The following is a 25,417-nucleotide window of genomic DNA, read 5'->3' as shown; positions in this document are numbered from 1 at the left end:
GAAGTGAGATTGTTAAATCATAATGTTAGTTCTTTTTAAACGTTTTTTGAGTAATCTTCATACTGTTATTCATAAAGGCCACACCATTTTATATTCTCACTGACAATGTACAAGAGTTCCAGTTTCTTCACATCCTTGCCAACACTTATCTCTCTTGTTTTTTTAATAATAGATATCCTAACAGGTGTAAGGTGATATTTCATTGTGATTTTGGTTTGCATTTCCCTGGTGATTAGTGATATTGAACATTTTTTCTAATACCTGTTACCTACTTTTGAATGTCTTTTTTGAAGAAATGTCTATTGAGGTCCTTTGCCCATTTTTTGAATTGGGTTTTTTGTTTTTTCGCTATTGAATTGTAGAAATTCTTTATATATTTTAGAAATTAACTGTTTATCAGATATTTGGTATACAAATGGTTTTTCCCATTCCATAGATTGCCTTTCACTCTGTTTCCTTTGCTGTGCAGAGCTTTTTGGTAGTTCCACTTGTCTATTTTTGCCTTTCGTTTCCTGTGCTTTTGGTATCGTATTCACAAAGTCATTGCCAAGACCAAAGTCATGAAACTTTTCCCTTATATTTTCTTCTAGGAGTTGTATAGTTTTAGGTCTTACATTTAAATCTTTAATCCAGTTTTAGTTGGATTTTGTGTGTAGTGTAAGATAAGGATCGTTTCATTCTTTTGCATGTGAATATTCAGTTTTTCTAGCACCATTTGTTGAAGAGATTGCTCTTTCCTCATTGTGGGGTGTGTGTGTGTGTGTGTGTGTGTGTGTGTGTTTGAGACAGGGTCTTGCTCTGTCACCCAGGCTGGAGTGCAGTGATGTGATCACAGCTTACTCTAGCCTCGACTCCCCAGGCTCAGGTGATCCTCCCACCTAAGCTTCTTGGTCCACAGGCGTGTACCATCACACCTGCCTAATTTTTTGTAGAGATGGTTTCACCATGTTGCCCAGGTTGGTCTTGGACTCCTGGTCTCAAGCAATCCATGTGCCTCAGCCTCCCAAACTGCTGGGATCACAGATATGAGCCACCATGCCTGGCCTCCCATTGTATATTTTTGGTACCCTCATCAAAGATCTGTATTTGTGTGGGCTTAATTTTGGGCTCTCTATTCTGTTCCATTCATTGAATGATTATCTTTATGCTAATACTATACTGTTTTAATTACTGTAGCTTTGTAATATATTTTGAAATCAGGAAGCATGATACCTCTAGTCTTACTCTTTTTCAAGATTGCTTTGGCGATTTGGGGTTAGTTGTGGTTCCATATGAATTTTAGGATATTTTTTTCTGTTTCTATAAGAAAGTGCCAATGGGATTTTCATAGAGATCTCATTGAATCTGTAGACCACTTTGGGTGGTATGGATATTTTAACAATATTAAGTCTTACAATCCATGAACATGGGATGTCTTTCCATTTATTTGAGTTGTCTTTAATTTCTTTCATTGGTTTTTTTAAAAATACTTTTTAGCGTACAAGGCTTTCACCTCCTTAGTTTGGTTTAATAAGTATTTTATTCTTTTTAATGTTCCTGTAAGTGGAATTGTTTCTTAATTTCCTGTTGGGATAGTTTGTTGTTAGTGTGTAGAACATAACTGATTTTTGTATGCTGATTTTTGTATCCTAATTTTACTGAATTTATTTATTAGTTCTAACAAGTTTTTGTATGTGTGTGTGTGTGTGGCGTCTTTAGTTTTCTACTTTTAAGATCATATTATCCAGAAATCATTTTACTTCTTTCTTTCTGATTTAAATGCCTTTTATTTCTTTCTCTTGCCTAATTGCCCTGGCTAGGACTTCCAGTGCTATATTGAACAGAAATGGCAAGATTGGGCATTCTTGCCTTGTTCCTGGACTTAGAGGAAAAAATTTTTGTTTTTCACTATGAAGTGTGATGCTAGCTGTGGACTTTTCATATATAGCTATAATTATGTTGAGATAATTTTTTTCTATCTCTAGTGTTTGAGAGTTTTTGTCATGAAAGGATGTCTAATTTTGTCAAGTGCTTTTTCTGCATCTGTTGAGATGATCATGTTTTTTTTATTCTGTTAATGTGGTATATCACATTAATTGATTTTTGTGTGTTGAACCATTCTTGATTACCAGGGAATAAATCCTCCTTGGTCATGAGGTGTGATCCTTTTAATATGCTTTTGAATTTGGTTTGCTAGTATTTTGTTCAGAATTTTTGCATTTATGTTCATCAGGGATATTGGCCTCTAATTTTTTTTTTTTTTTTTTTGTAGTGTCTTTGGCATAGGTATCAGGGTAATGCTGGCCTCATAAAATGAGTTTGGAAGTGTTCCCTCCTCAATTTTTTGGAAGACTTTGAGAGCTATTGATATTAATTCTTTAAATGTTTTTGGTGCATTCACCAGTGAGGTCATCTGGTTCTGGTTCTGGGCTTTTCTTTGTTGGGAAGTTTTTTTTATTATTGATTCAATCTCATTAGTTATAGATTTGTTCATATTTCCTATTTCTTTATTCAATCTTAGTGGGTTATATATTTCTTGGAGTTTATCCATTTCTTCTAGCTTATCCAATTTGTGGGCATATAATTATTCAAAGTAGTCTCTTATGATCCTTTGTATGGTATAAGTTATAATGGTATGTTGTAATGTGTCCTCTTTCATTTCTGATTTTGTTCATTTAAGGCTTTTTTTTCTTAATTACTCTAAAGACTTGTCAATTTTGTAAATCTTTCCCCCAAAAGCTCTTAGTTTTAGTTTTTTTTCTATTTTTTAATTCTCTGTTTCCTTTATTTATGCTCTAATCTTTATTATTTCCTTCCTTCTGCAAACTTTGGGCTTAGTTCTTTTTTTTTTTTTTTTTTTTTTAGATCTACAGGTATAAAGTTAGTTTGTTTATTTGCTTGCTTTCTTCTTTTTTTAAATGTAGGTGTTTATCAACTATACTCTTAGAACTGCTTTTGCTATATCCCATCAGGTTTGTTATATTGTGTTTTCATTTTCATTTGTCTCAAAATCATTTTCTTTTTGTTTTTTTCCTTGACCCATAGGCTGTACAGGAGTGTGTAGTTTGGGAGTATGCTTCAGAATTTCTGTTTAGTACTTTTTTACATTTTCTGAGTCTTTGTTGAAATTCTCACTTTGTTCATGCATTGTTCTGACCTCATTGAGTGTCTTTATGATGGTTATTTTGAATTCTCTTGTTAGATAAATAATATATTTCCCTTTCATTAGGGTCGGTTTCTGAAGATTTATCTTGATCCTTTGGTGCATATTTCTCTGTTTATATTGTTCACTCTTATTGTTGATATCTACACATTAGGAAAAAACAGCAACCTCTTAGCCTTTACCGACTGTCGTTGTACAGGAGAAGATCTTCATCAGTCAGCACAGCAGAGATTCCGAGAACCTCTCAAACCTTCGTGCTAGTCCAAACTGCTGTCTTTATTCTTAGTGGTGCCTAGGCGTCTAGGGTCCTATCTGGTTCATATGCTGGGTTCTAGCAGTGCTACAAGACAGATGAGACAGAAGCCAGTCCCTTGGACAGCCCTCAGAAATGTTAGAATGTTGGACACGTGATCTACCTCTTCCCCCAAGCCCTGCCCCAGGAGAAACTAGGCTCTGGAGTTTTTCTTCAACTCATTTAATGCTGAGCTTCAGGGAGTGGTCATGGCAACTGCCTGTATGCTTGTTCAAACTTCTGTTGCGTTATCACTGGCCCCTAGACATCTAGTGTGTTCTAGATTCCATCAGTGCTACAAGGCTGGCAAGACAGAAGCCAGTCCCTAGGGCAGCTCTTAAAAAAGTTGGAATGTTAGATACACAAGCCAACTTTTTCCTTCCCCAAGGAGTGGTGGGGAGCTGCAGGTGTTCTTATGATCATATGGTGCACTGTATTGGGGGTACGTAATTGCTCTTGCAGATTATGGCAAGAAGGTGTCTCCAATTTTCTACCAGGTTTGATGTGGTTCATTTCGTATTTGTGCAGGTGCAGAAGCATTGCACCTTTAGTTTCAGGATTTCTCACACAGGGAATTTGTATGTTATTGTTGAATCAGTGTGTTCATGTGGGGAAGGAGGGTTCAGGGCGTCCTATTCTTCCGTCTTGCTGATGTCACTCTGTTACTTATTTTTCCTAAATTGGAAAAATATGAATAAAATACTCATTTTGGAAACAAAATTATCTGACTTTAGTGGGTCTTTGAACTGGGTTTGAGAAGTACAGACAAACTCAACACTCTTATCTTAACATTAAAGTAGATATCTCAAGTCCCTTTTTAATACTTTTAGTTTGGAATACTTTCTAGTCCGTTGGGATAATTAATTTCTTTTTCTATTTCTGCATATCAAATATTGCTTTAAAGATTCCCTTCAGCTGTGTTACTTAGAGATTGAATAGGGAAATATTTTGTCTTCTGATTAACAGTTTTAGGCTAAAAATATTAGATAAGTATGCTTTTGGTTTGTATACCAGACAAACTTCATGTTAGATAATTCACGAATTTGTAGTCCATTCAAATGTTTATCTTCCAGTTTTCAGAGGGGTTTCTTGTTTGTTAGAATTCTTTCGAGTCATTTTATATTTTTATGAATTATTTTAGAAGAATACTTGTTAATCTCAGCTTTTTTTTGTGAATGTGATTACCTATTATTGAGGGACGTATTCCTGTGAGTGTTTCTAATTCAGCATCAAATAATTATTTCTGCATAGATATATATGTTACATATGTACTTTACACATAAGCACACACACATCTTGCATATATAGATAAGTATATGTGTACAAACATGAATCATGTTTATGTTTGTTATATACATTTATCTTGTATATTCCTGTTTATATACATATAAACATGTATATCCATATCTGTGCAATAGTGTGTAAAGTACCTTGAATTCTTTTCGACTTAAAATACTCGGAGGTCTTAAGGAATTATATTTCTTTAAATATTAAGATTTACTTGAATTTAAAATTTTTTATTTTGCTAACATTTGGAAATGTTTTAATGGCATTTGTTAAGAAACGATGTAGCATGGATATTGACTAGCATGCCGTGTTCTATTAATATATTTGCCTTTTGGGGTTTCACAATTACACTATTATAAACCTTTTTGAAAGTACATTTTAGTCAGTATAGTATATATCTTTTTTCTTAGTTTTAATGAAAAGTAAAATGGTTGGGAAATATAATCACTTTTTTTCCAGTTACTTATTATAGAAAGAATAAGTTAAGAAATGTGAATAAATTGAACAAATTAATAAAATATTTATTAATAATCCACCTTATGGAGGATTTAAAAATAATTTTAATTATAAAATAATGTATTTTAATATAGTTCGGAAATAAAAGTCCTGCTCCCTCTCCACTATCAGATACCTTAGATACATTCTTAGGGTAGCTACTGTTAACAATTTCTTAAATAGCTTTTCAGATATGTTCTGTGCATATACAAGTATATATGTATGAGTATGTATATGAGTGTATGATGGAATTGTGCATACACATACACAATATCTACATACATTCTTTTAAAAAGCACTAATGTACTTTTATATTATACTTTTATAAGGTACTGTGTTTTATAAGGTATAATATGAATTAAATATATCCTTCGTATACATTGAGAAAAGTGGGTAAATTGATGTGCACAATAAAAATGTCTTCTCTTTATGTTTGTTTGAAGTTTTTTTCTGATTGGTCTAGTGGCATAGAAGTAAAGTTCCTTTAATGCAATTTAATAACAGATTATATTTTAAAACTTTATTTTTATGAAAACAAAATTTTTAATTTGTGTAAAAGATTTTACCCTTAATACATGTTCTTAATATTCATCATACTGAAAACAGTGAGCTATCTTTGGTTAGCAGGGTTATTGTGAATGTTGTATATGGGAAGGGCAGGCATTCTGTTACTTCAGTACTGTGATACCATGTTGTTTGAGGTGGGTCTTTTTCTAAGCAATGGGCATGTTCTACTTTTATTAAAATGATGATAGAAAATGACTTTAAAGCATGTAGTGACATAAAGTTGTATTTAAAAAACAATCCTCAAAACTGAACTCATTGTGTGGTTTTACTAATTTTGGTTTTAGGCTTGTGCAGACATAAGAGCCAGTTCAGTGTTTTGGCAGCAAATGGAGTTTGTCGATAGCCTGCATGGCCTACCCAAGATGCCAGAATGGTTATCTACACACCCTTCTCATGGCAATCGAGTTGAACATCTGGACAGACTTATACCTCAGGTGAGCTGACACTGTAGAAGGTGGGACATTGTTTTTACTGTATCATTTATTTTTAATGCTGTCACTTCTGCCTGGTAAAAGAGAGTTCTAGCCTATTAACTATTCTGATTACTATAATTATGGATTATCAGTTGTCAAAGAATTTGACTGAAAAGCAAAATTCTGCTTGTCCACAAGTCTTGGAGAATAAATTGCTGTGTACGGTTGACTTTTCTTAATAATGAAGGTTTCACTCGTTTAGTGTGAGACTTGAATTTTAACTGAGTTGATGAAAGTTTAAAACTCAAGGCATATTAAGTTTTTTAAACGTGTTGATGATAATTTAATCTTTCCTTGGTGATTTAAGCTTTTTATTAAAAATACCCAGTTAGTGAGCTGTACAAAAGTTTTGGGTCAAATGGATATTAATTGTAGTAGTGATGCTGGAATTTGTTTTTTTAGGAAAAAAAAATCTTCATGTTAGTTTGTTTCTGGTTATTTATTTCTTTATGAAGATAAGAGTGAAGCATTTGCTCTCTAGCTTTTCTTTTTGTAGAATTCATAAGTGGGTCAAGCTGAGGTGGCTTTTTGCCAAGCAGTTTTCAGTATCCTCTGAAAATCTTATGATTTGTTGACATCATTCAAAATGTTCTTATGGTTTCCATATCAGGACAAAATGGATGTTAGGCATCTCTGAGGCAGGTTACACGCTCTCTTCTATCTCACTTGTGTTAAATTTGGTGGCTTGTTATGAAAGCAGAACATTTTTTAGCAATTTAAGAATTGGTACTGGGCCACGCGCTAAAGCATAGCACAACAGATCCAGGTGTATTATAGAAGTATCTTTCTCATGCCTGTAATCCCAGCACTTTGGGAGGCTGAGGTGGGTGGATCACCTGAGGTCAGGAGTTCGAGACCAGCCTGGCCAACAGGGTGAAACCCCCTCTCTACTAAAAATACAAAAATTAGCCCGGTGTGGTGGCATGTGCTTGTAATCCCAGCTACTTGGGAGACTGAGGCAGGAGAATCGCTTGAACCCCGGAGGCGGAGGTTGCAGTGAGCCGAGATTGCTCCACTGTGCTCCATTCTGGGCGATAGAGTGAGACTCTGTCTCAAAAAAAAAAAGTATCTTTCAGTATAACTTCAAATTCAGCCCAACAAATACTGAGTACCTCTTAAAAGAAAGAAATGATGCTAGATGTGGGGGATACAAAGAGGAATAAGACATGGTTCTTGATATTTACAGGACGCTAAGATACATAAAGAATGATTATTAATACAAGGATATGATTTGTCATAAGAAAAATAAAAATACAGTGGTATACAGTTTGAAGGAAGATGAATCTGCATCTGGTTTGGGATAAGAAACTAGTGCAAGATTTATTCATTCATTCATTTGATCAATATTTATTGATACTTACTGATAATCTATTCTGTATTCTATTGCTGGGGAATGAGCAAGGAACAAAACAGTCTGTTCTCTTGGCGTTAACATTCTAGTTAGGTAATGCAAATAAGAAACAAACATGTAGTATGCCTAGCAATAATAAGCACTTTGGGAAAAAATAAAGCAGGTTAAAGGTATTAGAGAGGGGTGGGCGGCAGAGAAGGGGTGTTAGTCTATGTTCTGTTGTCAAGGAAGGCCTCACTAATCAGAATCTGGAATGAAGCACGGGAGCAAGTCCTCTAGCTGTCTGGAGGGAGAGAGAGCCTTTCAGGCTGAGGAAGCAGCTGATGCAGAGAACCTAAAGTGAAAGTATGTTTGATGTGTTCAGGGAATAGCAAGGAAGACATTGGGGCTGAATGGAGTAAGGGAGGGGAAGAACAGTTCAAGATGAGGTGAAGGGGGACCAGACCATGAAGGATCTTCTAAGTCATTTTAAGGACTTGACTTTCACTTTAAGTGATAGGGGAAGCTAGTTGAGGATATTGAGCAGAGGAATGACTTGATTTGACTCATGTTTTATTGTGATCACTGGCATTATTATGTGGAGAGTAGACTAGTAGGCAGGGAGATTATTTAGGAGACTTGTAGTCCTGGTAGGAGATGATGGTGGCTTGGACCAAGGTATCTGGTAGCAGAAAATGGGGGAGAGAATCAGTCAGATTCTAGATATATTTTGAAAGGAGTAATGACAGGATTTGTTGGTAGTTTAGGCATACTTTGTGCCTTTTGTGAGCACTGAGGACAGCCAAGCTTGACTTCTTAACACCTATTTTAGTTTGTTCAGGTTGCTATAACAAAATATCATAGACTGGGTGGCTTATAAACAACAGAAACTTACTTCTCACAGTTTGGAAGGCTGTGAAGTCTTAGATCCAATTTCCAACAGATTTGGTGTCTGGTGAGGGCCCACTTCCCAGTTCATAAACAGCCATCTTCTCCTTGTAACCTCACATGGTAGAAGGTGCAAGGGAGTTCTCAATAGCTTCTTTTATAAGGGCGCTAACCCATTCATGAGGGCTCCACCCTTATGACAATCACCTGCCAAAGGCCCTTACCTCCTGATACCATTACACTGGGAGTTGGAATTTCAACATACAAATTTTGGCAGGACACAAACATTCAGTCTATATCAGCACCTATCTTAACTAGATGTCATTTATATTCTTAATTTGAATAAAAAATATTTGAGAAAGAAGTAGCAGTGAAATTTACCTGATATAATATGTAGTAATTATTCCTCTTAAAAAGGGACTATAGGCATGGGACATTATGTATTTCATCAGTAACTGACTTGTACTGAGGATCACTGACTATAAGGTCCTTCATGCTATCCAAGGCCCCCGGGACTTTATTGCACCTGGGAGGCCTGGGCCTGTCTCTAAAGCAATAATAACAGTATGATTTTCTCTTGGATTTTTTCTTTGTATTTTTGCTCAATGAAATTCTAAAAATATGTGGTTTGTTTAATTAGATAATAAATTCTGTTAGCCAACTTTTCATGTGAAGACTTTCCTAAATTTTGAGTTGTCATTTCATCATCAAATTACTGAGCATCTTCAGAGAGGTAAAAACTGTGCTTTCGAGAAGTCTTTAAAATAATAATGAATTGATTAATGAGTAGGAAGAAAAATGGCTAGAGAAACAAATGTTATTTGTGAGCCAATGATGAAGACAAAGACATGACACATTTTTCTTCTAAAAATAAACTATCCTAGTTCAGAAACTTAATTTGGAAACCTCATATAATTTCTTATATTCCCCACCCCAAGTGATTAAATTCAATTTGAAAGTAATAAAACTCTATTGCAATATTGGGAATAACTCAGTGGTTGAAGTGAAACTGATAGTACAAGGGTATATTGTTAATTAGAATACACAGTCATAACTCAAAAGATTGGAATTCCCTATTATCGTAGTCTAATTTCTGTAATGAAAGAAGGCAGTTTCTCAGGCAGTGTATAGAATTATGGGAGTCTATATACTACTACTACATTTTAAAATGATATTTTATGTAGCATGCTCTAGTGCGTATGTTATGTTCTACCTAAGGCTCCTGTCCTTTGACATCTCCAGCACTATGGTGAAGTGACGATCCCCTCAAAGGCAGTTGAGAATACAGCACTCGAGAGCACAGACAAGTCCAGGCCAGAGATTTCAGAGTTTCAGAGTCATCTAAACAGAAGCGATAGTTGAAGCAATGAGAATGGATGAGTTCATGTAGGAAGTGATTAGAGAAAAAAGATCAAAGTAACAGTATTACATATTTTCCACATTTAATGGATGGGAGGAAGACAGAGCCTGTGTTGGTTCAGATTCATAGGAGGAGAACCAAGAAAGCAGGATTCTGTGGTTCTGTGATTAGAACACAAATTTTGACCATTGTGATTTTTAAACATTAGCTTATTTAAGATTGCATATTTTTATTTCTTATTGGATTCCTTGCATATCGTCACAAAAAATGTATTGTTTCTTACTATAAATGTATTGTTTCTTCTTATAAAACTACTAATCCTATTGGATCAGGGCCCCACCCTTCAGACCTCATTAAACCTTAGTTACCTCCTTTTAGGCCTTATTTCCAAATATACTTACACTGGAGGTTGGGACTTCAAAATATGAATTTTGGAGGAACACATGAGTCCTTAGCAGACAGTTATGTTTGAGCAGAGATGGGAGGGGTGCAGGAATAGCAGTGTAAAATGGGGTCATTCAGCAATCAAAGAAGGTTCCATTGAGAAGCTGATACTTGAACACAGACTTGAAATAAGTGAAGGAGCCAGGCTTGTGGCTGTCTTGGGGAAGAGTACAAGGCTGTGGGGCAGGAGCAACAGCAAGAAAACCAGTGTGGGTGGAATGGCGTGAGCAAGGGAAGGAGGAGGGCGTGGGCCTTTGGCTTTTGTTCACAGAGATGGGACACTAGTGGAGGGATTTGAGCAGAGGACTGGAGGAGTGACAAGGTCACTTATGTTTGAAAACAATGTGATCTACAACTCCTGCAAAGCAGTACCGTAATATAATTTTGGATCATTTTACCATAGTATATTGTTCAGAAAATAGATTAGTTCCTTTCTTGCTTTGTTTTTAAGTCAAGATAACACATCACATTGGAAAAAAAAGCAAATCTTTGCTTTTTAAAATGTAAATTTCAAGATTAAACATGTATAAATTGTCTAGTTAAATATGATCTTGTGATCCATTAGCATTTAAAAAAGATAAATACAGGTTTGTAGCAATTATTACTTGTAGTTAATAAGCTGATGTTATAATTTTATTTAGTTGAAATAATCAGTTAAACACATATTACACATATTTTGGTTATCATAACAACTTGGGTGAAGAAATGAAGAGAGATGTATCAATTTGTTGATGTTTAATAGTATGACAGTTTTAAAACTATAGTTAGACTGTTCAGACTTTATGTATATTATAATTTGCCCTTGAGACACCTTATTTAACTTTTTTCTATAAAGATTGTTATAAAATATGAATAGATGTGAATAAGAGAAATCTGCTTCAAAGATTTATTTTAAAACTGAGAATATTTAGACTGAATTTCTTATTCTCCACTTCACTTATGAACCCCGTTTCTCTCTGCCATCCCCTCTTTGTTGGGTGAAGGGTATGGAGAATGATAGAACGTATAGGAAAAATATTTAATTTGAACTTACTCATTGTTTATGGTTATGTTTATAATCATAATTTGAATAGGATATATATTTGAACGTTTTTAGAGCTTTCAATTCTGGCTTTATTCAGAAACTGTAAAAAATCTTTTTCAAATTCACTTCATTCAATTTTTAGATATCAGAATCACTTGATGGCTGCATTCATATTAATCTCATTTTATTCTGAATCCTTTACACTTTCAGGAAGCCAGGGGTTTGAACTCATGTAAATCATTCTTATGCATTTATAATTGGACAAAGTAAATGAATAAATCATTAATATTATACATCTCTTGAGCAGAAAATATGAGAGTGTTTAACATTGAAGTGAAATGTCGTTGTTGGCCAGTGTACACAAACATACACTGTTCACCTTACAGAATTTCATTTTGTCTGACATAAAGAGTGTTAAGGAAAAGGCAAATATCATAGCAGCTACTGTAATTGAATTGGCCTGTGAATCATATAAAGCCAGGAAGCCTGACAGTAACATTGTCTAAACCCTTAAAAAAAACATTATGGTGCATGCAATGTGTATCTACTTGAGGCTGAAATGAATGGGCTATTAGAAAAAATTGCTTTTGAGGGGAAAGGGGAAAGGATTGATATTTTTAGAAAAACATGCTAAAAAGTAAGATGATTTTTTTCCCGCTTGAAATGTCTTGCTTTCTGTTTTCAAAGGAAGCTTTTAATCCAGTCATGAAGACTCTCTGGTATTAATTTTTTTCCATTTTTTTCTTTTTTTTTAAACTTACTTTTATTTTTTGTGAGTAAGTATTTGATGTTTTACTTGATATGTAATACCTGTCAGAATACTGATGTGTATTAGTAGTTGTTTCGTAAATACTTAGTTGTTACTGGGAATAAGTGTAGCTAGTGTTTTTTTTTTTTTTTTAATACGAGTGTTTATTTTTTATTTACTTTAATTTTTTAAATTTTATATATTTATGGAGTCCAGCGTGATGTTTCAATATCTGTATACATTGTATAATGGTTAAATTAAACCAACTAACATATTCATCACCTCACATATTTATTTTTTGTGGCAAGAATGTTTAAAATCTATTCTCTTAGCAATTTTCAAATATACAGTACAGTTTTGTTAACTGTAGTAACAGTGCTGTATAGCAGATCTCCAGAAGCTACTTTTCCTAACTGAAACTGTGCTTTTTAGTATGTATGTATGTATGTATGTATGTATGTATGTATGTATCTATCTATCTATCTATCTATCTACCTACCTACCTACCTACCTACCTACCTACCTACCTATCTGGCTAGCTAGCTAGCTAGCTAGCTATCTGGAGTCTGGCTTTGTTCCCTAGGCTGGAGTGCAGTAGTGCGATCGTAGCTCACTGCAGCTTTGAACTCCTGGGCTAAAGCAGTTCTCCCACTTCAACTCTCCAGAGTAGCTAGGACTATAGTAATGTGCCACAATGCCTGGCCTTTTTTTTTTTTTGTAGAGATGTGGCCTTGCTGTGTTGCCCAGGCTGGCAAAGCTTCATACTTTTTGACCAACACCTCCCCATTCCTACTCTCCAATCCCCAGCCTGTGGTAATCATTATTCTACTCACAATTTCTCTGAGTTGGACTTTTTTAGATTCTACATGTAAGTGAGACCATATAGTATTTTTCTTTCTGTACCTGGCTCATTTCACTTAGCATAATGTCCTCCAGATTTATCTATACTGTTGCAAATGATAGGATTTTATCATGTTCATATTTAGGAGTAGTTGATTATCAAATGCTTTTATAGGTTTGTTTGAAAACCTTTCCTAATTATTTTATCATTCCAGAGGATAATTGCCCTATGTCAAGGTGGCCTTAATTTTTAATTTTTTATGTTTATTTACTTTAAAGTATTTACTTCAGTTATTTATACCTATTTACTTTAGAACACTTCAAAAACTAGTCAGACTCCAATTTCCATTGCAGTGTTTGTGAAAGGAAATTAAATGAATTAAACAATAATTTTTTAAAAGGTGAAATCATGAATCATTCAAATATAAAATGAACACATTTCTGAGATTTTATTTAACTCATTAATGAGAGAAACTGTAATATGTTACAACTAGTTCAAAAGAGAATTCAAGAAACATAGATATATAGACAATAAGGAATGCCGAAATGACTTAGAGATTTCCTTTGTAGAGTTTTTGTTCTGTTAATAAGTAGCCATGTAGACATTATCCTTGTTGTATTTCTTTTCTGTCTTTTAAAGTAGTTACCCAGTATTCTGACTAATTTCTGTTAAATCTATTGCATAGTGAGTCTTTGGATTAGAGTCATTGATACCTAACTCCTTAGGCCTTCTGAAAAGTATATGCTTGCTTTTAGAAATTAAGGGAGAGAGTTGGAAATAGAGGTGGTAATAAAGTGACTAGTTTTATTTTCCAGGAGAAATATTTAAGATTTAAACCTCTCATGAGCCATTTAGAACTAAAACATAGTTATAAAATCAAGAGTGAAGTTATAGGAATGCAAAAATGGTAGAGGAGAATGGAAGACAATGGAAAAAGTTTTTGTTTTTTTTCTTTAACTTTTAGTTTTACTATTACTATCAATGTTTAAAACACATGTCAAGATAGAGAATAATTTGAATAGCTTAATGAGCCCCTATTTTTCACTCACTGATATTGAACAGTATAATCCTTTTGTACACTTGCTTCATCTGTCCCATCTCTCTGTTTTTCCCAGAAGTATTTTGAGATAAAGCCCAGATATCAGGGCTTTATAGGGGAGGAAAAATTATTTTCTGTCTATGCTTCATAGTTCTTAGTTGAGATGAATCCCTGTATTGAAAGACAGATTAACAAGAGGTAAATGGAAGTTTATTAACAGGTATACTTCCTGTATACCTGGTAGATACCCACGGAATGAATAATTCTCCAAGAGGTGGCTTTGAGTTCAGGCATAAATACCATCTTCAACTGAAACAAAGACAGAAGGGTGTAGGGAAAGCCAGGTTGTAGAGGAGGTGGTCAGGAAAAGCACAGTGAGCAAGGGTAAGGTTTGTTAGGTAGATTGTACCTTCTTTGTTGATAAGAGTTTCCAGTGATTTAGAGTCATCCTTCTCTTCCTGGTACAGAGAGGGAGACACACTTAGAGATTTCCTGTATAAATACATATTTTTCTGAGAAAAGGGTAACTTCTTCCTGTTTTCAGAATTTCCCCTATGTCTGCTAGTTCCCAAAATAATTAGTAGAAAATAACTCTTACGCTCAAGAGGTATGTTTGGGGTGGCATAGTCTGGTCTCCTGGAGTCATATTTTGGAATGATATGTCCTGTGCTCCATCAACTTTAGTATGCATTTCAGAAAGTAGTATCATTTTCTTCCACAATCATAATATTATCATGCCTGAGGAAACTCATAGTGATTTTTTTAAAATTAAATATTCTGTCTACATCAGATTTCTCTATCTCAACGGTTTTACAATTGGCCTGTTTAAATGAGGATACTTCATGATCCACACACTGCATTTGGTCCTTACGTCCCTAAAGTCCTTTTGACTTTAGAACAGTGCCCCCCTCCCTTTTGTTTTGTTTGTTTTAAAACTTGTCATTGAATTGTTGAGTACATATAATCCCACATTGTAGATTCCGGGTTTACTTGATTGCTTCTTCATGGTATTTCTAACTTGTTTCTATGTATACCTGTAAATAGAAGTTAAATTTTGGAAACGGTATTTTATAGGTGATGCAACTATGCTTCAAAGTGCTTTGCATTGGAAGTCTCTTAATACCTGGCTGTCCCACATTTGGTGATGCTGAAGGCCATCAGGGAGTTGGATGGTGATGGCCTGGTTCTTTGTTTGTAAAGGTGGTTTTCTTCCTTGTGGCCAGCAAGTAATTGTGGGGTGATAATTTAGCACCCCTCTGCAAATAATCAGTTTTCAAACAACCTGAGAAGTGTGCCTTCAGGAGAAATCTATGTAGAATCTATTTAGAACTCAGACCAGACAAATTACGAATAAAAGATGTTGCAGACACTTTTCTCTTATTTAAGAATAGATTTAAGAGGTAGGTAAGAGAGACTTAAAAAATCAGAACGGTAAGTGTACAAAAGTTGGAAAAACAGAGTTGAAAGGAAAAATGAGGGTAATCTTAGTTAAAAGAGTATTGAATATCTAAGTGTCTTTAATAACTCCACAAGGACCCTCATGTAAACTAAATTCAGCAATAGCAACACAAAACAAAGCCTCTGAAATATTCATTGTTCCCCAGTGAGATAAGTTATAAAGAGCAGAAATATGAAAAACAAAACCAAATCTCAGGTCAAACTTAAAAATGTTACTTTATGGGAGAGGATGGGCAAGGTGGCAAGAACATAGAAGCAATGCCACTTGAAGCTGGCATGATAAGGTTGATTTAGCTGCACTGAAAGTGACAGAAGCTGAAAGAACATCTTTACAAATGTAAGATAAATCCATTTCAGAAAATTGTTAAACTTGTGAATTCAGCAGAGAAGCCGTAAAACTTTCGGTGGAGGCTGTAAAGAGCAGAATTGATACCCCAGAGAGCACAGTCTCATTGATGCGGAAGATAGAGGAACATAGCACAACCAAATTAAAAAGCCCAAAGCAAAAAAAAAAAATGTCTAAGAAAATGAAAGAATATTGAAAAGGCACCAGGAAATCCAGGCTGCATATAACAATGGGAAAGATACATTCGTTCATTTGTACATGTCTTCATTTCTTTGATTGTGGTTTCTATATCACATTTTTTTATTTAGGTAACATTTCTTAAGATGGATTTTTAGGAGATTCCCAGAGTATCATCCATGAGAAGCCCTGAAATGACAATGCTTAGATATTTAAACTTATGAAGTGTTTAATCTTCATTGCAAAGACAGGCTCTTACAAGCTACCTAGGTAAAAAGACAAAACTTAAAGACATACAAGAGTAAGAATGACTTTGGACCTTGCTTTTCGTAAGTATAAGGAAGATGTTTCTTTCCCTCTAAGTTCTTATACTTCTTGCTCTTGGAGGAAGTGTAAGAGTTTAGGAGAAAAGAAGCGAAACAGACAAAAAACAGTGGAACTAATACACTTTGGTATGATATCTAGAAAAACTAACTTTTTTTTTTATGATGGAAGATCCTTAGTAAATGAAACACATACAATATGTCAGTGAAGTGCTTGGTTGCAACAGTGCTGTTTCCAGAATCTACTAACCATCAGGATTTAGATAAAATATACAGTTTTGTTTTTTGTTTGTTTATAATTGTAACTAGCTTGCACCCTGCCATTCTTAGAAAACCACGGATCAAGTAAGGAACTACCAAATGATTCAGCTGAATAGTATGAAAAGTAAATTTTAAGTGGCATAAGAATTTTAAATCCTAAAAAAAAGAAAGTATTTTCAAATACACATCTTTCATGAAAATATTGATTATAAAACTTGGACAAAAATATCTGTACATGATATAAAAATGTTATGTTCTCACTCATAAGTGGGAGCTAAGCTATGAGGATGCAAAGGCATAAGAATTATACAGTGGACTTTGGGGACTCAGGGGAAACAGTGAGAAGGAGGTGAGGGATAAAAGACTACACACTGGGGCTGGGCAGGTGGCTCATGCCTGTAATCCCAGCACTTTGGGAGGCCGAGGCAGGAGATCACCTGAGGTCTGGAGTTCAAGACCAGCCTGACCAACATGGAGAAACCCTGTCTCTACTAAAAATACAAAAATTAGCCAGGCGTGGTGGCGCATGACTGTAATCTCAGCTACTCGGGAGGCTGACGCGGGAGAATTGCTTGAACCCGGGAGGCAGAGGTTGCAGTGAGCTGATGTCGTGCCATTGCACTCTAGCGTGGGCTACAAGAGCGAAACTCCGTCTCAAAAGAAAAAGACTACACATTGGGTACAGTGTACACTGCTTGAGTGATGGGTGCACCAGAATCTCAAAAGTCACTATTTAAGAACTTACTCATGTAACCAAACACCACCTGTTCCCCGAAAACCTATTGAAATAATAAATAAGTAAATAAATAAATAAAAAGTTATGGTTCCAATCATCAGAACATAGTATAGTAAAATTAATATAACAAAAATTAAAAGATGGATAACCGCATGAAAATTAAAATTCTGCACATGTAAAGCAAGAGAGAAATCTATAGACAATAAGAGGATGCCTTAAAACCAATGAACTTTATAATGATGTAGTTATATTTTCATGAGTGTTTAAATCTGTATTTAAAGAAAATTTTATCAGTTTAAATGTCTATATTAGAAAAAGAGAAAAGAAATATAGAACTATAAGTGTCTCAAATAGGGTAAATATAATTAATAAAATTAAGCAGAAATAAGCAAAATGACGGTTCTTTGGGAAATTTAGTCAAAGTCATAATCATTAGATTAGACAAAGAGTAAAATGTAAATAGGATCAGGAGAAGAGGTATGGTAACATGCAAGAAAACCAAAATATTTGAGAGAATGTTGTTTTTAGTTAGATGATGTTAATTATTAGCTCGGGTCAAAATCAGAAGTAATTGAAGTGTATGTGTGTTGAGGGGAGGGGAATTGCCAGAGTGGTTGCAGCTAGGAGTAGAAATTATAGCTAGAATGAAGCTTCTCAAATTAATTTTAGAAAGAAGTAAGGTATAAATAAATCAAATTTTAAAAACTATATTAGAGCCCATAGAGTCATAATAAATTAGCAAAGAAAAGGACGCCTAGCCCTGATGGGATTTAATTTGGAGAATTTTTTCAAAAATTCAAAGAACAATTGCCTAGTTACTAATTAGTTTTACCTTCAAAGTATAGAAAGGTATGTTATTAAGTTTCTGATTAATTTTACGAGCATAAATGATTTGTTTTGACAATTTGATAAAACAATAACTTTAAAAGAATTTATGGACTGGGGTCATTAATTGACAATATGATATTACATTATAGTAATTATTTACTGTGAGCAAGTTAATTATACTCAGATGCATGAGCAGTATCATAAAAGAAAAGCTATTAAAACAGAAGAGGAAATTTAAGACTCATCTTCAATTCCTCTTTCCTTCACTTCCGTATCCTATTCATGAAAAAATCTTCTTGACTGCCTCAACAAGTACATTAAGAATCCATGCCCTTCTCAACTTCACCACTGCTCCTTTCCCAGTAAAAGTCACCATCATCTCCTCCCACGTTACCCAGTCATTTCCTGTTGCCACTTTTCACCTCATGATGTCACGTTTCACCTCAACTCCTGACAACCTATTTTCAGTATGTAGCCAGAGTGATCACTGTAATGTCCTTTCCTTGGTTAAAACCCTCTAGTGACCTCTCATCTTATTCCATAACTTAGAATAAAAATCCAGACTCTTCCTAGGTCTTCCAGTCATGTAATTTGGCCACTGCCTACCTCACCAACTTCACCACATGCCCCTTTCCGTAGGCTTTCCTTGGTCTGGGAAACATACAAGACCAATGTATGTTCCCCGTCAAGCTAGTGTCCTCCTTACAGCTCCTCTACTTGCTGATTTCTCTGTCTGAAACATTCTTCCCTCAGTTCTTTAGGCAAATGTCACTGTCCTGGGGAGGCTTTCTCTGATCTCTCAATCTCAAATTGCCTCCCTTCCATGTACTCATTGTCCGTCCAACACACCTCACTCTTTAGTTTCTTCATGTACTTAACTAAAATTACCTTATTTGTTTATTGCCTTTTACCCTAGAGTGTAAGGCCTTTGTACACTGCTGTATCCATAGTACCTATGACAAGTTGAGATGCTTAGTGATTTTTTTTTTTTTTTGAGACGGAGTCTTGCTCTGTCACCCAGGCTGGAGTACAGTGGCGCGATCTCCACTCACTGCAAGCTCCACCTCCCGGGTTCATGCCATTCTCCCCCCTCAGCCTCCCAAGTAGCTGGGACTACAGGCGCCCACCACCGCACTCAGCTAATTTTTTGTATTTTTAGTAGAGACGGGGTTTCACTGTGTTAGCCAGGATGGTCTCGATCTCCTGACCTCGTGATCCACCCGCCTTGGCCTCCCAAAGTGCTGGGATTACAGGCGTGAGCCACCGCACCCGGCCGTGAATATTTGTTAAATTATTGCATGATGTGTGATAATAGGCAAGATAAGCAATATAATAGTGGGTGAAAAATAGAAAAATTGGCAGTAGAATTGAACAGTACTTCCACTCCCTTATAGAAATTTAGCATGTAGGAAATTAATAGTTGGTAACGGGAGAAAGATGGTCACAGGAAATAGTAACATAAAGATAACAGTGGTCTTAGGGGTCTTGGGTTTTAATTCTGACTCAGCCATCTAACTTGAAGAAAGTTAACCTAATCCAACCTTTAGTTTTCTTCATATGTGAAATCAGGAAAGCGATATCTCCTGGATGTTGGATGTACATACTTGTGCATTTCTGTAGGTAAGGTCCTGCTGCCTTCTCTCCCTTTGGCATAGACACTTTAATGATAAGTGTTTTATGCCAGGCCCAAGATTTCAAAAGCGGTTCAAATTCCAATGTCAATTTAGATGTGTAAAATACCTCACACAGTGAAAGGTACATAGAAAGTGAACAGTAGATGTTAGTTTCTTTCACTTGTGGTCTTTAGGCTGGCTAATTCTATATTTAACTTCAAATCTTCCTCAGGATTCTCAGAACCATACTTTCTTGCTATTAGAATACATTCCTGCTTTTTCTTAAACCATAAACTCCTAAGAGTATTTTCTCTATGACATTTATCATAATGATTTATTCATAGCTGGTGTTCTATAAATGTTTGTTTAAAATTTAGCATGCGTTTGTTAAGTGCCTATTATGTGCAGTGCATGGAGTTAAACACAGAAAACAAAGTAAAGGAAGTGGAAAGACATAGTCTAGCTATATGGTAGGAAAATTTTGCTCACTTTTGAAGAGATGAAGGTATATTTAATAAGATAGAATTTATAAAAATAAAAAGACATTGGCACCCTGAAATGTATAAAATGAATGTGGAAAGGAAAGGAAAAAAGAAAAAATAAGTTACCAAGACATCCGATAAAATCTTACTATGCAAAATAGATGAAGATTTGATAGAAATATGTATGGTCATAACATGATTCTGCTTGATAGATAGTTGGAGAGGAGAAGCAGTTCACACATGAAGGAGTGGTGATAGAAAACCTGTATGAAGAATATATAGTATTTCTAGCAATTAAAGAAACCTAGCTCAGACATCTCCAAAGTACGTTTATTCAGTAAAAAATTCACTCAAGAAACATCATGTGGTGCAAAAAAGCATGAGCACAAAAAGCATGTAGGGCAAAAGCAATAAAAACAAATCAGGTTCTAAACCCAGCTTTTTTACTTCCAGGCCAACTTTTTTTTTTTTTTTTTTTTTTAAATAATAGACTCTTTTATTTTTAGACTCTAAAGCCTCAACTTTTAGGTTGAGTAGAAGGTATAGAGATTTCCCTTATGTATCTGCCCCCGCATACTCACAGCCTCCTATACCATCAAAATCCCATGCCAGATTGATAATATTAGTTACAATTGATAAACCTATGTTGACCCATCATTATCACCCAAAGTCCATTAGGATTCACTCTTGGTGCTGTACATTCAGTGCATTTTGATAAATGTATAATGACATGTATCCACCATTATAGCATCATGCAGAGTAGTTTCACTCTCATAAAAATACACTCTGTGCCTACTCATTCCTCCCTCCCCCTAGCCCCTGGCAACCACTAATCTTTTTACTGTCTCCATAGTTGTGCCTTTTCCAGAATATCATATAGTTGGAATTATGTAGCCTTTTCAGATTAGCTTTTTCTCTCTCAGCAATATGCATTTAAGGTTCCTCATATCTTTTCATGGCTTGATAGCTCATTTCTTCTTAGATCTGAATAATATTCTTTTGTCTGGATATCCCACAGTTTATCTATTCACCTGTCGAAGGACATCTTGGTTATTTCAAAGTTTTAGCAAATAAAGCTCTTAAAAACATTGATCAAGCCAGCTTTTTGTTCCTTGCCTGGCATTTAACTTCTCTGAGACTCAGTTTCCTCATCTGTAAAATTGAACTGATATTTTCTAAAGATTCTGAGGTTTGAAATTCTGTCATTATCTACATAAAAGTCATGAAATCTTATGTGAATAACTGTGAACAACTCAAGTATGCCTGTATTGCTGGTGACATTAAAGGTTGATAAAGCCTTTCTGGTAGAACAGAGTTTGGTCCTATATAACATAAATTATAATCTACCTGCACTTACTCTTTGATCAGATCATTCTGTTTTGGGTGTTAGACTTCACATAACTCCAAATGGAGGTGAGAAAATAAGATTTTTTTAAACAAAGATTTTTATAGCAGGGTAATTTATAAAAGCCAAATAGACACAACTATGGGGACAATTCTAATGCCCAGTAATGGAGAAATACAAAGTAAATTATATCAGGGCAGGGACCATGACTATTCTGACCAATGTGTACCTAGCACTTTACTCACTGTAGTGTTCTAAATATTTGTTGTATTAAAAAGACTGAATAAGAGAATTTAAGAAAAATAGAAGAGTTTTTACTGAATACACAGAGATCATAGGGGATAGCATCCTATTCCTCTCTTTGTTGCTTTGCATCTCTCATTGCCACACTCAGCTGTGCCAGCTGTTACCTGCTGGAGTCTGTACTCTCCCCCTTTACTGATCCCAGTGCAGTGCTTAGACGTAGGCACTACACTGATATAGCAGCCATGACAGGTAAACTTCTCACTTGGGAAAGAAAATTAACATGGTTGTAAAGGAGCTAATGCAAGAGTGACCGTACGTTCCAGTTTTGCGGAGACAGTCTTGGCTCATGCCTGATGTCTCAGTGCAAATCTCACTAGCATCTCCTTTCATTCTCAAAGGTATCCCAGTTTGGACAGTAGGTCACCATTTAGCTGAGGGTCTGATTTTCTGTTTACTTAAGTGCTGTATGTGCTATAGTTGGGAAACATTTTCTTTTTATGTCAATTCAGTTTACTTAAACATTTCCTTAACACTCAGTAGATATAAGGAACATCTTAAATCTGCTGTGAAATACAAAGAAAAATAAGACAAGGCCACTGCCACTGAAGAATTTCATATTAAGTAATGCTTTTTCAAACTCTCTAGCTTACCTTAATGGTAACTCATAGCCTCATGGGAGCTAGAAGTGCTCCTAGACCCAAGCTTCTGCCCTGACCCCATTCACTTAGAGGACGTCTATCTGGCTCGTCTCTGACTACAAGTCCCCCTCTCCTGTGGTACTCAATGAAATGTTTGCCTACAAGAACCTGTGCCCCTACCACACCCAACTCAGGGTATCTGGGATAATGGAATTCCTTGCCCAAACATGTTTGAGCTTGCTTTCAGGGCCCATGTGGACCTCTTCCTTGGACACATGCACACAAGGCCCTTTACAGTGCCAGATAAGCTAGGACTGGGAGAGGGGCAGGCTAGTGTCAACAGCTACACAGTAAGCTCCCTGCAGTCTTACGTGTTCTGAAATTCAAGAATTCTAATTTTGTACCTGGACTTCCAGGTAATTTTGAATGTGTATTTCTCAAAGTAGAAGAATAGAACAGATTTTATGTAGTAATGTATTAGCTTGACTTACTGCTTTTAGGTGTTTAGAGACATGGTATCTGGGCCTTCATTTTCATTCTTGCCATGGACCCCACAAATATTAGAGGCAGGCTGTTTAGAGTAAAACTTAAAATCCTTAGCATGACCTTAGCGTGAGGTCCTACATAATCTGCTGCTGCCCTCCACCCTGCTCCACTTAGCTGTACCTGTTTCTTCACTGTTCCAAAACACCCCAGGCACACTCCCATCTCCATTGCACTTGCAGCTCTCTCTTGGAATGGTTTTTCCCTAGGTTGCCACATGGTCTCTTTCCTCGTGACCTTCAGGTCTGTCCCCCTCTTAACCCCCCAAATCATTATCTTATCAGTGAGGCCTTGCCTGGATAGTCTTTCTAAGATTTTACCTGTCCCCCAAACATTGTCTCCTTTACTGCCTTATTAAGTTCCCTTAAGACACATCAGTATCAGAAAGCCAGAAGTAGTAAAAAACTAAATTAGCTTTTTCTCCTAAATGTCTTTCTTTTAAAACTCCTTAAATACTGAGGCCATATTTCCTTAAAAATTATTTTAGTTCTTATATCTTAAAATTATCCATATACCCACTTTGAAGAGTTAAATAGTTCTAAGGCTAGTTACTTAAATCAGCAGCCAGTCCTCCGACCCTGCCATTCGTTTCAGGGATAACTATTTCCAGTTCTATTGGATGATTTGTTTAGTATTTCCCATTGTGTCTAAATAACATGCTTATGTTGCTACGTTCTAACTTCAATTTTGGGCCTTACTTATTTTCCACTGTACAGGATGAGACGTAAGCCCTCTCTTTCCAGTGTCACACCCTGTGCATGCACACACCCATGCAGCTCTCCCCTTCTCGGTATGATGAAATCGTACTTTTTGGTTTCATCAAGATTTGGTATTTTCAACTGTAAGCACTAGTCCTAGCTGAGCCCCATAGTACACCGTGATTACTTTTCCTTCCTTTGCAATGTTTTATTCTCATGCTGCTACTAAAACATACCTGAGACTGGAGAATTTATAAAGGAAAGAGGTTTAATTGATTCACAGTTCCACATGGCCGGGGGTTGGCGGGGGTGCTCACAATCACGGTGGAAGGCAAATGAGGAGAAGAGTCATGTCTTACATGGCAGCAGGCAAGAAGGCATGTGCAGGAGAACTGCCCTTTATAAAACCATCAGATCTTGTGAGACTTAATCACTATCATGAAAACAGCATGGGAAAGACCTGCCCCCATGATTCAGTTATCTCCCATGACGTGGGAATTATGGGAACTGCAAGTCAAGATGAGATTTGGGTGGAGACGTATCCAAACTGTATCACTAGGTTTTTATCATCAATTTTACCCAAGACTATATCAGTTATATATATCTTTTTTCAGTATATTCAGTCATCTATATTCTGCAGTTTTCTTTTTCTTGGAAAAAACCTCTCATAGAGTCTTTTAAAATCTGAATGATTGTTCTCAGGTCAGCTAGAGTTTAACTGAAACCACAGAGATATCTCTAAGGTTTGTTTACTCTCAAAACAGCATTTGGGCAGTGGTTACAGATTATTAATACTATTGTTGTTGTTGTTTTTAAAATAATACTATTTGACCAAATCATGAAAACAACTGTTCACTGTGGATTTATCAGTGGTTCCCTTTTATGTGTCATAATCAAGATACCTTTTATTTAAAAAATACACAATGCATTCTTTATTTGTTTTACATGGAACATATTACAGATTACTGAAACAATCTGAATATATTGATGTATATATAGTTTTTTTTTATCTTATTATGTCTTTATAGGCTCTCAAAATTAGAGAGATGTGTAATTGCCCACCACTGTCTAAACCAGACCCTCGATTACTATTCAAACTCAGCATGGAGCATTTTCTTGAAGAATCAGAGAAAGAAGACCTAAATATCACAAAGAAACAGAAAATGGATACTCGTCCCGTTCAAAAACAAGAGCAAATACCATTAACATACGTAGTTGAGAAAAGAACTGGCAGTTGAATTAAAATTTATGAGACACAAGATATATGAAGAATGTTGCAATCCTTATCATTTTATGTTACTTTTTAAAAAATGATGTTTGAAGTGAAGAAAAAAAAAGGATATTCAGGGTCAAATCATGTATATTACAGATATTATCTAAATTCTTCTAGAATTTATTTTTCATGAAATATTGATATATTTTAATCTATGTTAAAATATCTTGAATGAGGAAAATGTCACAGAATAAATTTATATTATACATTTTACTCTGTCTTCTACTTGCTTTTGATTTAGAAGGCAGACCCCTAGTGGATGAGAAATGAGCACATACTGTAGTTTTTATTGTAGAGAAGATTTCAGCTGAGCCTAAACTGGATTTTTAAGTCTGGGTGGTTTTGATGAAGTAGGAAACAGTCTGAAGCTATCTTTTTGCAGGAAATAGTTTGCACTGGGGTGGGATTATGTGGAAAAGGGCGCCTCAGGATAGAGAATGTCCTTGTCTTCACCTGTGGATGACTGGAGAAAATGCTACTGGCAGAAGCCATTTTCTTTTTTTTCTTTTTTTTTTTTTTT

At 35.5% G+C, this 25,417-nt stretch overlaps 1 protein-coding gene across 2 annotated transcripts in view; it reads left to right on the top strand.

The window, feature by feature from the left end:
• OMA1 (OMA1 zinc metallopeptidase) overlaps positions 1-25,110 on the top strand; it is a 68,469-nt gene extending 43,359 nt beyond the window's left edge. For both annotated transcript variants that reach the window (XM_011973854.1, XM_011973855.1), the window contains 2 exons: positions 6,068-6,217; positions 24,653-25,110. In XM_011973854.1, the coding sequence (XP_011829244.1) occupies positions 6,068-6,217; positions 24,653-24,862 (360 nt within the window). In that variant the 3' untranslated portion in view covers positions 24,863-25,110. The remainder of the gene's footprint in view (positions 1-6,067; positions 6,218-24,652) is intronic.
• The last annotated feature ends 307 nt before the right edge of the window (positions 25,111-25,417 follow it).

This window comes from Mandrillus leucophaeus, unplaced genomic scaffold, assembly GCF_000951045.1.
Source record: "Mandrillus leucophaeus isolate KB7577 unplaced genomic scaffold, Mleu.le_1.0 Scaffold14, whole genome shotgun sequence".
Taxonomy (NCBI): Eukaryota; Metazoa; Chordata; class Mammalia; order Primates; family Cercopithecidae; genus Mandrillus; species Mandrillus leucophaeus.
Note: the sequence above shows the minus strand (reverse complement) of the source record. Positions and strands in the feature narration are given on the sequence as shown.